Genomic DNA, 12,214 nt, shown 5'->3' with positions numbered 1-12,214 from the left:
GTGCAGACAACTTCTGAGTTCATATACATACTTAACGATAAGCTGACCTTTGGGAGCCTTTCTGTGTATGGACCAGTCCCTGCGCTGAGTGCTTGGAATGCATCACTTCCTTTCATCCTCATACGGCAGCTGTCTGGCGTAGATTCGGTTATTGTGCCCATTCTGCAGATGAGAAGACTGAGACTCAAAGGCAGAACAACTTCACTTACATACCTAGGAAATGGTAGTCACCCCAGGTCCTGCTGGGGTGTATACTTCTCTGTGAGTTTATTAAAAGTTGTCTCCATTCCTACCCTTGAGATAAAAAATAGCAATGATATAAAACTGTTCATGTTGATGAGTACAGGGTTTTGTCCATTGCCAGGCTCCTCTTAAAAGAGGGTCCTTTCTGACTTGGAAGGCACTGGGTTTTCTGGCTGTCTGGTCTTGTTTGAGATACGGAAATTACAGTTCTGTTGGCGAGGATGTCTGAGTCTCCAAATCCGGTAACCCTCTCTCCCAGCCCGAACCGAGGTGCTAGACGACGCTGACATGAGTCTCTGCTGTCTTATATTAAAGCTAGAAGTGTGGAAGAAGGCACCTGCTCTTCTGTTGTCAGATGTTGTATGGTTCAATATCCTGGGCCTTTTTGCATGAGAACTGTCCCCTGGAGTCCCAGGTCGGGTCAGTGTGTGCCACCGAACAGGAACACCAAGGGCCATAACATCTTTAATGTATTAAATTCCCAGGAATCGGGATTAAAAGTTAACCAGCCAGCCTCCTTTGCTATAAGGTTGAATGGGGCAAAAGGCAAGATCGATGCGAAGGTGCACAGCCCCTCAGGAGCCGTGGAGGAGTGCCACGTGTCTGAGCTGGAGCCAGGTGAGCGGGGCGGGCGGGCAGACCCCGGCATCTGTGCCTCTCTGAGGCACGTTTCTGCAGACGTGCACCCCCACGGAGGGCTCACCAGCCGCACCGAGGCCAGCCAGCCTGCAGATCCCTTCTGCTGCTCTTGCCAGGCCCTGTTTACAAATTAGGGCATAAACATTCGCCAGGGACAGGAAGACACTTTAGGACACAGCCTTCCTTTTTCTTTCTTCCTTTGCTTTGCTTTGCTTTTTCTTTTTTTAAAAGATTTTATTTATTTATTTGACAGAGAGACACAGCAAAAGAGGGAACATAAGCAGGGGGAGTGGGAGAGGGAGAAGCAGGCTTCCAGCTGAGCAGGGCTCCGGGACTTGATCCTAGGACCTGGGATCATGACTTGAGCTGAAGGCAGATGCTTAATCAGCTGAACCACCGAGGCACTCTTTTCTTTTCTTTTTTAACAAACTGTTTTATTTTTTGTTGTTTTTCAGATTCTGTTCACATTCTATTCATTGTGGTTTTTTTCTTTTTTTTTTTTTAAGTTTTTTTTAATTTATTTGACAGACGAGAGATCACAAGTAGGCAGAGAGGCAAACAGAGAGAGAGGAGGAAGCAGGCTCCCCGCTGAGCAGAGAACCCATGCGGGGCTCGATCCCAGGACCCTGGGATCATGACCTGAGCCGGAGGTAGAGGCTTTAACCCACTGAACCACCCAGGCATCCCTGTGGTTTTTTTCCTTCTAGTTTAACAAAATCTTAACAGATTTTTATTATGTTGTTGACCTTACGACACAAGTAAGTACTCTCTGACCTCACTTTACTCTGAGGGAAAAGTTAATTGATGTTCATCCGTAAATTTCAAAGAATCTGGGACTTCAGTATGCTTATGAGTCTAAGATTTTCCTGACTTGGCAGGATGGTAGGAGGAAGACATGACGCTTGCCCTCAAAGTAGGAGCTCAGAGTGGGATGGGGACCTGGCTGGAAGCCTGCAGTCCCTGCGGAGGACCCCAGGTGGTCAACAATACCACAGGGAACCCGAGAATGAAATGATGAGGGAACAGGAGAGAAAAGCAAGTTTCTGCCTTGGTGAGCCCCGAGGGCTTCTCAGAGGAAGTGACATGGAATGCGGGCTCCGATACGTGAGGAATTGTAGGGCATTTGTTATGTGTCCTATGATGTGTACCGTAAGGGTGGGCACCTGGAGAGGTTGGAGGAAAACAGTTAGTCTGCATCCCAGGTGGGAGGGTTTCAAGGAGAAAGAGGTGAAGGATGGATAGTCTTGGTGGCTGGTCATGGGACAGATTGCTGCCTGCTGTGACCTAAACACTGTGGAAAACCTGGCCATTGCCCTGGGGAAGCAGTTGCTATTTTAGAGCTTAATTCAGGAGCATTAATGCTAGTTGGAACCATTTCTTTTCCCTTCAAGAGAAACTTTGTGAGAAGTGAGCTTTTCATAAAGAAAGTGTTCTTCCGGGGCGCCTGAGTGGCTCAGTTGGTTAAGCGTTCGCCTTTGGCTCAGGTCATGATCCCAGGGTCCTGAGATTAAGCCCCATTTGGGGGGGGGAGGGTCCCTGCTTCTCCATCTCCTTCTGCCCTGCTCCCCACTCATTTTCTCGTTCTCTCTCTCTGAAATAAATAAAAATATCTTTGGATATTTTCCCAAGGCAGATGCCATGTTCTCCCAAGGCAGATGCCATGTTCTCAGAGGATGAATCCTAGAATTTGAGACTTGGATGCATTTCCCAAAGGGTTGACGAGGGACACCTAAACAGGCCCATTTGGTTTTGAAATCCAACATACCGGGTACCAGGCTTCCGGGAGAGGTGTGGTCTTATTAATGATTTAAAATTCACCGTTTCCGGCTGGACTCCCTCCTTTTTCCTCACCTCGTTTGGTCGTATGCATATACTCAGCCTGACCCTGTATTCTGCTTACTCTCCTAGACAAGTACGCTGTGCGCTTCATCCCCCATGAGAACGGCATCCACACGATCGACGTCAAGTTCAACGGGAGCCACGTGGTTGGAAGCCCCTTCAAAGTGCGGGTCGGGGAGCCTGGACAAGCGGGGAACCCTGCCCTGGTGTCCGCCTACGGCGCCGGGCTTGAGGGGGGCACCACAGGTAACCCACGGCCTCCGTCTCTGATCATTAGCTGAGCCTGCTCCAGGGGCTCAGCCAGCAGGCGCTCTTCAGGCTTCAGGGAAGCCTTCCCTGACCTCTCCCCACCCCCCACACACCCGCCAGGCTGGGGAAGCTGCAATGCTCAACACTTTGGAGCTCTTGATCTCTGGAATTGTTTGGGGACATGTACTTTGACCCTCGGTCAGTCCAAAAGCAAGGGCTTGATGACTGTGTTATCACACCTCATTACTGTTTGTTCCACTTCGCCTGTCTTCCTTGGCCAAGTGCCTTGACTTCAGGGCCAGGTCACCGATGGTGAGGGAAGACAGGGTCCTGTCTTTGCTTCTGAGGGTTTCTTCGCCTGCAAAGGATTCAGTGTGTGTCACAGGCCTCCTGGGAGGTCTCCTGCCCTCCATTCCTTCTGCAGTCCTGGTCTCACAGAAACAACCTTGAATTGGCAGTAGGACCTGTCACAGTCTGCCTCCCCATTTTAAAGTTTCTGGTCCTTGGGGAGGAGGAGAAAAGATGGTGGCAAGGAATTCTAGAGCTTTTTGGACTTCTTACAGTCTGGTTTTAGTCTTTGCCGTGGATGGGGCACATTGGTTGCAAAGGAGGCAGCAGGGATGTATGTAAAGGAAGCTGACTCCATCTCCTTGCTTCTCCCTCCTTCCGTCTAGACCCGGGAGGGAACACCACCTGTGGTTCAGGGGAGGACCTTCTGTCTGCCTGTGGCTGTCACCCTCACACATGGTCACTTAGCTAGTTGGTTTGTTAGAAAGGTGGACATACAGTTTGGCTTTTATTTTCCAGAAATAATCTTAGTGCATGTGCTACTGTACAGTGTTCTCCACTTGGCATCTTTGAGAACTTTGTGTTAAGACACAGATCTCTGCCCCTTGTAATGGCTGCGGTTCATGTTCATCCCGTGAGCCTCCAGGCGGGCCTTGGGTGGGTGGGTGGGGGGGGGTCACCGTATGGAGAGGGCCAGCCTGGGGAGCTTGTCCACTCAGGCTTCTCTGCAGGGCCTGTCCGCAGACATGGACACACTGGGCACGGTTTGCACTGGGGGTTACCTTGGGCCTTGGGAAGGCAGCCCGGTCCCGGCTCAAGGCCCTTGTGTGTACAAGTTCTGCTCCAGTCTCCTGCTGATGTGGTGACTTGGACAAAGCAGACCCGCCTTGCCTGGGCAAGGAGATGAGTGGCTGCGGCTCCTGGGATCCAGCCCTAGGGAGCCTGTGTCCCAAGTGGCCCAAGGGGCCCTGTCCGGGTACAGGAGTCACTGACAGACTGGCATGCGGCCCTGCGCTCTGGTCGAAGCAGTGGCCTCAGCAGAAAGACCCGCAGGGGTGGCGTAAATACTTCTGGACTCCCAAGACCGTCTAGTCCAGCTCCACACTGAACTGTGGGCCAGCAGCCTGCCCTTAATAAGAGGCATGGTAACCCTTCACCGTACGCCATTCCATTTCATAGATGAAGAAAGTGAGGCTCAGAAGGGTTGAGTCTCTCCCTAAGCTTACTTAGCTGGGAGTAACAGAACCAAAAAATCAGTCTGGGTCCCTGTCCTCAAAGCCTATACCCTTAACCCCGGAGTTTTGCTGCCTCTCTGAGTAGCTAGCTCACCCCAGATAATGACTTCACCCCTTGCCCATTTTGGGGGGTATTCTAAATGAGGACCCCTATTGTCCCAGCTGCCTGGAATGGTCCCCATGCAGGAGCGCAGGCATTTGGTCCCTGGCAGGCCACCCGCCTTTGAAGACCACGTGGGGTCCTCCCAGCATCGGAGCCACACACACCTTGGTCCGGGTTGCATAGCAGCCACTGAGGTCTCCTGCAGCTGCCAGCAGCCACCTTCCCTCCTGCTGGGTCACACCTGCTGCGTTTGGGGCCTCTCGTGCTTCCTCTTGGCTGTTGGCATGCCTTCTCGGGAGCTTGGGTTTCAGGCTGTCCTTTGCAAGGGCTGGATGCCACTGAGAGAAGGAGCCAGTCTTAGAGGGAGACTCCCAGCCAGGAGGGAGAGGTACAGAGCATGCCTGTTTCAAACGCTGTGTCAATATTGCTCTTGTCAAGGGGAAGGCGTCTTGTTTTTCTAGCCCTCCCGCTCGCAAGCCTTTTCCCAAATATCCATCCCAAGATAACACAGCTGCAGTGTGCATGGGATGAAAAGGTATCTGTGCTTGGCTGCTGGAGGGCCTGGCACCCTGACCTTCAGAATAAAGCAAACTTCCCTGTGTTTTTATGGGTTTGCTTGCTGTATCTTTTGGCTTGAGCTTTAAATGGGCCATTTTGCAGGTTTTGGAGCAGGGGAATGTGGAGAATTTGGGGTGGGACTCTCTGCTTGCCAGGGAGTTGAGAGGTTGGGCGTGAGACCGGGGGGTTCTCAATGCTTTCTGGGTTGGAAGACCAGTCTTCGTGATAAAATGCTCCAAGATCTCCGGTGCGCGCCAGGTGGAGCAGAAGAGCCTCTCGTCCCTCCCCTGCCCCGTCGCCCACCTTCACAATAGAGAAGGGCTGCCGTAGACACGCATTCACCGCACAGGAACTCAGCTGTGAACACACGGGGCTGCAGTGGGGAAGACCGCGATACCCAGAGATGTTTGGGCTGTCACGCTCTAGCTGGAGGCAGTAGGCAGAGGGACTCCTGTGCGTGGGGATTTTCTTTTTCCTCACTTCTCTCAGACAAGTGCCTTAGCTCCACATTGGCTGGTCTCGTGTTTAAATCCCAGTCCTGCCATTCCCCAGCTGTGGGACTTGGCGCCAAGGATTTGACCTCACCCGGCCTCCGCTTCCTTCCTGTAAAATGGGAAGAATAAGGGAGCCCACCCCACAGGTCGTTCCACGTAGCTCTTACCCTGTCATTCCTTACTTCTCTTTTCCCACCTCGTGTCTCCTGTCTCTCCAGGCCCTCACAGCCAGGATTCACAGATCTCGATCTTTCTCCAGAAGGCAGCAACTTGTTAAAATGGGTTGGGCTTCTCGCCACTACAGCCGGGTTTTTTCATCTTCACTTTAAAAATATCTTTCCTTATCGTCGCCTTGCAGCTACTTCCTGGAAATGCCGTCCCTTGTCGTGTGCCACCCCACCCCCACCCCCTTGCCCACACAGCCTCACTCGGGCTGCAGGGTTTAGAGACAAGGTTGAGATAATCTGGGGGCGCTGGGACAGGAGGAGCCTCAGGAGCTTCCAGAAGCAGCTGGGTTGTGTTTGGGGGTTGCATGATAGCAGCGCCTTTGTTTTATTGATAGCCAGAACAATAATTCTTTCTCTGGCCTAGGAGCTATAATTAAACCCAAATAGTTCCCAGCTGGGGTGGCATCCAGGGCTCTGGGGAAAAGCCCTGCCCTGCACAAGGCTGCTGTGCCGGGGATGGCCTGTAGAGGGCACTGTCGCGGGCAGCCCTCACGGACCACCTCCTGCCTCTTGGCATGGGAAATGGGCCTGAAGGAGTGGAGGCTTCTGCAGGGCCCCTGGCTCAGGCAGGAATGCAGCACAGGCATTGATCAGCCCAGCTTTTCTTTGTCACAAGGCAAGATGTCCGTGCAGAAGGCCCCTGTGGGCCAGGCAAGAGGCTCTGGAGCCACATGGAATTGTTCATACCCCAGTTCTACCAGTTCCTAGTTTGTATCACTGCCCGGCAAGTGCCCGAGCCTCCCTGAGCCTCTGTTGTTTGTTGAACAGGAGTCACTGGGTACGTAACAGGATGCTTACTGTAGGATCTGGAACCCGAGCTGTGGAAGCTTGAGTCAGTTAGCAGGAGCCACTGTTTCGGCCTGCTGGTGCTCCTGGCAAAGGGGAGGACTGGCAGATTCCAACAGCCTCCCCAGACTTCAGCGTGGTGACTGAGGCAGGGAGCCTGTGGGAGGAGAAGAAGATGCTGGGTCTGCTCGGCGTCTCCAAGTCCACTCAGGGGAAAAAGGAAAGGTCAGAGGGGCCCACGCATCCTCCACCCCGCTGGAGGCAGGGCTGAGCCCCCGGCAGCTGAAACAGCATTTTAGGCTGACAGCGGAGACTCTGGCTTCTTGTCCTCAGCCACCACGCCTTCCCAGAGGCAAGAACAGGGTGTCCTGGCAGTTGGGGCTGGTGGGCGAAAGGTCAGCCACACTCTTGCCTCCTGCTAGGAAAGGGAGTTACTGGCCTCAGGAGCTCAGAGCTAGTACCGATGCTGTGCCTCTGTGGGGAAACCTATGTCTCCCCCCGACCCCTGCCACTGCTTCACTGCCCCTGGGAAAGCTCCCCAAACCACATTCCCCCCATCCCTCCAAACCAATACACATTCCCTCTTCATTCCTCCCAGGTATCCAGTCTGAATTTTTCATCAACACCACCCGAGCAGGGCCGGGGACGTTATCTGTCACCATCGAAGGCCCGTCCAAAGTTAAAATGGATTGCCAGGAAACCCCAGAAGGCTACAAAGTCATGTACACGCCCATGGCTCCTGGAAACTACCTGATTGGTGTCAAATATGGCGGACCCAACCACATTGTGGGCAGTCCATTCAAGGCCAAGGTGACAGGTAACAACCAAATGGCTTTGAAGTTACTGTTTTTCCTGTGGACCGTGTCCTATCAGATTATCAACAGAGTTACTTGATACTAGAAACTGTGGGTAATTTTAGATACGTTGAATCTACTTTGAATCTTGAACATAAAGAAATGGTAGGACATTTCCAGGAGCGTAAACACCTTTAGAAGCCCGTGAATATTTGTTGACGTCATCGCCCTATAAAATGATGAGTGTCGAGATTGAAAAAAATGTTTAACAGAACAGAAAAAAAATTTACATATGTGTTAAGATCGGACCTGAAAAATCCTTTTGTTTCTAACCTTTTACTTTTAAAATAATCAAAAGGTTTTATTAAATTTATAAAAATGCACCTCCTTCAGAGCACTAGGAAAAATACCAGTCAATAGCATCTCACAGCCCACGGGCCCTAGGTAATCATCATAAATATTGTGGTAAATCCCTTCCACGTGTCTCTGCTTGGTTCACTGTTGTATGGGTAGTATATATAGCTTCATTGCAGAAAAATTTATTAAAGAGTCAGATGGAAAAATCATCCTTTCACATGCAGAGAGAACCATTTTTGTTAATTTTATGTTCTCCCCAACATCTGACATTGTTTATGCATAGGGTATTTTATTTCCATGGAAAGAAGTAGATTCTGCAGGGTGCCACAGGGTTATGTGGGAGGGATTTCCAGGCTTTGTCATTTGTCATTGCACGCTGTGTGGGGTGGGACCCAGGGGTTTGGAAGACATTATGGGTGTGAGATGGGGAGAGGGCAATGTTTAAATCAGGTGTTGGGGATACGAGGTGGGGATATGGTAGCTTTGGGATCCAGCCATTGAGGTGCATGGACTTTCCTGGAGCTTCTGCCCCAGGATACTCGCCTCTTCTAGCTGAGAGGGCCTACTGCCTCTGGCCATTCACTTCTACCTCCCCTCCCTTCCATCTTCTAGGCCAGCGTCTGGTCAGCCCTGGCTCAGCCAATGAGACCTCATCCATTCTGGTGGAGTCTGTGACCAGGTCATCGACAGAGACCTGCTATAGTGCCATCCCCAAGGCATCCTCAGATGCCAGCAAGGTGACCTCCAAGGGGGCAGGGCTCTCAAAGGCCTTCGTGGGCCAGAAGAGCTCCTTCTTGGTGGACTGCAGCAAAGCCGGTAGGTAGCCTGGTCCTGCTTGAGGGTCAGGGTGGAGGCAGGCTGACACCCTCTGCCCACCGGCCCATGCAACCCAGACATTTGCAAGTAACCTTGTTCATGACCCCTTCTCCTGTACTTAATATTTGCTGATGATTTTCCTCTTTTGACTCTCGATTCCTTCAAATGCCCACAAGGTAGACAGGAAAGGTGACATTATCCCCATTACAGATGGGCAAATTGAATCGGTAACCTGGCTCCTTTCTCTGCCAATAATTGCTTTAATTGCAGTTTGAACTTGAGTATTTATTTGGGTGTCAGTGGTTAGTTGCCTGGGTTCGGGGATCTGGCACATCTGGGCTGGAAACCTGGTTCCAGTACTTCTTCCCCCGCCCCCTTCCCTCCTCCCTCCCTTCCTTCCTTGCCTCTTTCCTTCCTGCCCCAAACTTAGCCATGTGATCTTGGGAAAGGTACTAAATCATTTTCTAAAAGTCAGTTTCTTATTGTCTAAAATGGGAATCTTTATAAAGTCACCTTTCTTAAGTTTCTGATGAGAATGAGATCAGAGTAGCGATCACTTACATAACTCTCGCTACAAGCTAGGGCTTCACATATAACTTCTGTAAACCTCATAGCAAGCCCATAGGGGAGGTGCTAGGATCGTGTCCTATTTACGGATGGGCAAGCTAAGGCAGAGAGAGGTAAAGTTCCTCATCCAAGGTCACCCAGCTAGGAGGTGGCAGGTAGGGATTTGAACCCATGCCATTGGGCTCTGAGTCTGCTTGTAACTGCCATGTTGTCCCACTTCTCAAAGTACCCAGTGTCAAAATCTCAGCAGACAATAGTTGGTAGATTTCCTTTGGCTCCCATTTCCCCTCCCCTTCCTCTGCCTTCCATGATGCATCCTGATAGAGTAACCACCTTTCCTTGCATCCTAGGTTCCAACATGCTGCTGATTGGTGTCCATGGGCCAACCACCCCCTGCGAAGAGGTCTCCATGAAGCACGTGGGCAACCAACAATACAACGTCACATATGTTGTCAAGGAGAAGGGAGATTACGTTCTAGCAGTGAAGTGGGGAGAGGAACACATCCCCGGCAGTCCATTCCACGTCACGGTGCCTTAAAACAGTTCTCGTCAAATGCTGGGAGGAGTTCTTGGTGGTTGCTTTTGTTGCTTGTTTGTAACTTGTTTTATACAAAGTTTTCCTCCAGCTTGTTTATGGGTCTGAAAACCCACCCCAAAAACATTGTTGTTCTAAAGTGCCTTGAGAAATAAGTCCTAGACTTGACTCTTTAGGAACGCATTGGGGACTGTTAAGAAATACAGACTCGTGCAATGGGCTGAGAGGATTTCCATGCTCATTCAGTTCAGATCCAGATCTGACCTCTTGCTAGCACCCATCGCCCCCTGCAGACAGACCAAGGTCACTCGCAAGACTGTCCTTCCTAAAGCATGAAATTGGCTAGCCCGTTTATGCGACAAGACTGGCAGGGAGGGACAGGGCAAAGAGGCCACCTACTTTTAGGCTGTCACTTGGAAAACAAGATGACTTAAAAAACCAGCTTCATCTCTCCAGCGCCCTATCACAGAGAAGACTCTTGTTCCAACATGACTCATCTCCACACTCCCACCTGCCCCGTGCCCTTTTTTACACGTCTCAGAGGGCAGTGATACACGGTGGCAGACTGCCCTCAGTGCCTCCTAGTGCCTCTCCCCTCGTTTTGCTGAGTCTTCCCCTGCAAAGTTGTAACATGTGCCCCATCTGGGCAGCCACGTTTTGCTTTTGTCTTTAAAGGCCCTTGACGTCTCTGGGTCCGAGGAAGTTCTGCTGTGGCAGGCAGCTCCCTCCCGCCAAAGATCCCCTTTTTTTTTTAAACCAACTCGAGGCTTTGTTCTTAACACACACTCCAGCCGTTGTCAGTCTGATGAGTCTTGCCAACACGCTCAAAGAGACCGCAGGTGGGTCACTGTGTCAGCGCCCTCGTCTGCAGAGGCCTGTCACGGGACAGAACATTCCACACCCACCTCCAGTCAGCTGTGGGATCACTTCTGGAAAAGAATGATAGACAGGAAAGAATGGAACTCCTGCTGATCTTTGGCCTCAAAATCAGGGCGTGGCAGAGGGGGTGGGAAGGTCAACGGCAGCTCCTAGGTGGTCTTCTGTTGTTGGGCAGAAATAGTGAAAGCTACGGAGCTGACGGTGGCCCTGTGTTCATTTGGCCCTGACCGTGTCCTCTGAGGTTGTTTGGAAAGCAGCGTGCAGGTGCCTAATTCCAGAAATGGGGCTTAAGGCGTTTTGCACCCCTTTCTGCAGACCTGAGCTGGCTTTGGAATAAAGTTAACGCCTTTGGGGACTCTGCCCGACTTGAGGGTCCAGGGGTGTCGTATGTCCTGGACCGGCAGACCTTTTTGATTTGCTGCTCCGTCCTGAGGAAGTGGCTGCCCTGGTCACGAGTGCCTCCATGGGTGGGACGGGGAGCGAGGCAGAGGACTGTCACTGAGACGCAGCAGTGGGAGCAGGTGCTGGCAATAGCCCACCCTCTTAGAAACCGGGGCAGCCCGAAGCCCCCTGTGAAAGGGCCACAGGTTTTGTAAACTGGGATGTGGAAGTGAAACTGGAATCAGATGCCGACTGTAAATTGTATCTTATAACTTATTAAATGTTTGCTCCGTCAAGCTCCCTTGGTGTTCTTGGACGGTGTTGTTTCTGAGTAAATGGTTCGAGTCTCTGACCAGCTCTCCCTGCCACAGATGAGCAGCTTGTTCTGACGTGAGCCTGGCTTCTCTTTGCAGGAGGGATGATGGCCCTTCGTGAGCGCCGCTGGGAGGGGAGTGTCAGGGGAGGCCCAGCAGCCAGGCAGGTGGCGGTGAGGGCCCTGGGGAAGGGGCGCTGGCCAGGACACCAACACAGTGTCTAGGACAGAAAGCCTTTTTCCCCGATGATGGGAGAAGGGGTCATTTTAGGGGGGTTACTTAAACAGAAGCAATGTCACCTGTCGTCCCAACTGCCGTTGGACCAGAGGGTTCGTGTGTCTGTGGTATTTGTCTTTCTCTCCCTGCCCCTTCCTTCTGCTAGGAAGAGCCTGATATATTCTTAGCATACCTCTCCCCGCCCCTCCTGCTCACCCTCATGGCACCCCTATGACCCCACTTTGCCATACTGACACCAGCTCAGGTGCTGAATGGACACGTCACTTGGGGCAGACCCCAGACCCTGGCCTTTTTGTCCCCAGAGTGGAGGCTCTTCCTCCCTGGTTATCCCTCTGTGGGAGCAGGAAGGGCACCAGGATTCCCCAGATGAGCCCGAGGAAGTCCCCGCTGGGCCCCTGGCCCTCCACTGGAGTGAGGGCTTAGAGGGAAAGGCAGGGAAGGAAGACTGGGTCCTTTTGTGTGTTTCTTCCTGGCACCTCCTTTTTGGTCAGGTTGGAGGCTTGTTTACTGCTGGGAGGTGGGAGGAAAGTGGGAATAAAGAAGGTTTTCCCTCCTTTTCCCTCCCCGTGGAGGAAGCCCCCATAGCTATGGGCCCGCGCCGGCTGTGACTGTTCCAGGACTCCCCAAGCTGGGGGGCTTGGGGGGCTGTCCAGGCTCTGTGTGGTGATGCTGA

At 52.0% G+C, this 12,214-nt stretch overlaps 1 protein-coding gene across 3 annotated transcripts in view; it reads left to right on the top strand.

The window, feature by feature from the left end:
* Positions 1-11,286, top strand: part of FLNB (filamin B) — a 146,821-nt gene extending 135,535 nt beyond the window's left edge. For all 3 annotated transcript variants that reach the window (XM_044253309.1, XM_044253311.1, XM_044253310.1), the window contains 5 exons: positions 729-861; positions 2,791-2,967; positions 7,260-7,478; positions 8,425-8,628; positions 9,546-11,286. In XM_044253309.1, the coding sequence (XP_044109244.1) occupies positions 729-861; positions 2,791-2,967; positions 7,260-7,478; positions 8,425-8,628; positions 9,546-9,733 (921 nt within the window). In that variant the 3' untranslated portion in view covers positions 9,734-11,286. The remainder of the gene's footprint in view (positions 1-728; positions 862-2,790; positions 2,968-7,259; positions 7,479-8,424; positions 8,629-9,545) is intronic.
* Positions 11,287-12,214: the final 928 nt, after the last annotated feature.

The sequence above is a fragment of the Neovison vison genome, chromosome 6, assembly GCF_020171115.1.
Source record: "Neovison vison isolate M4711 chromosome 6, ASM_NN_V1, whole genome shotgun sequence".
Lineage (NCBI taxonomy): Eukaryota > Metazoa > Chordata > Mammalia > Carnivora > Mustelidae > Neogale > Neogale vison.
Note: the sequence above shows the minus strand (reverse complement) of the source record. Positions and strands in the feature narration are given on the sequence as shown.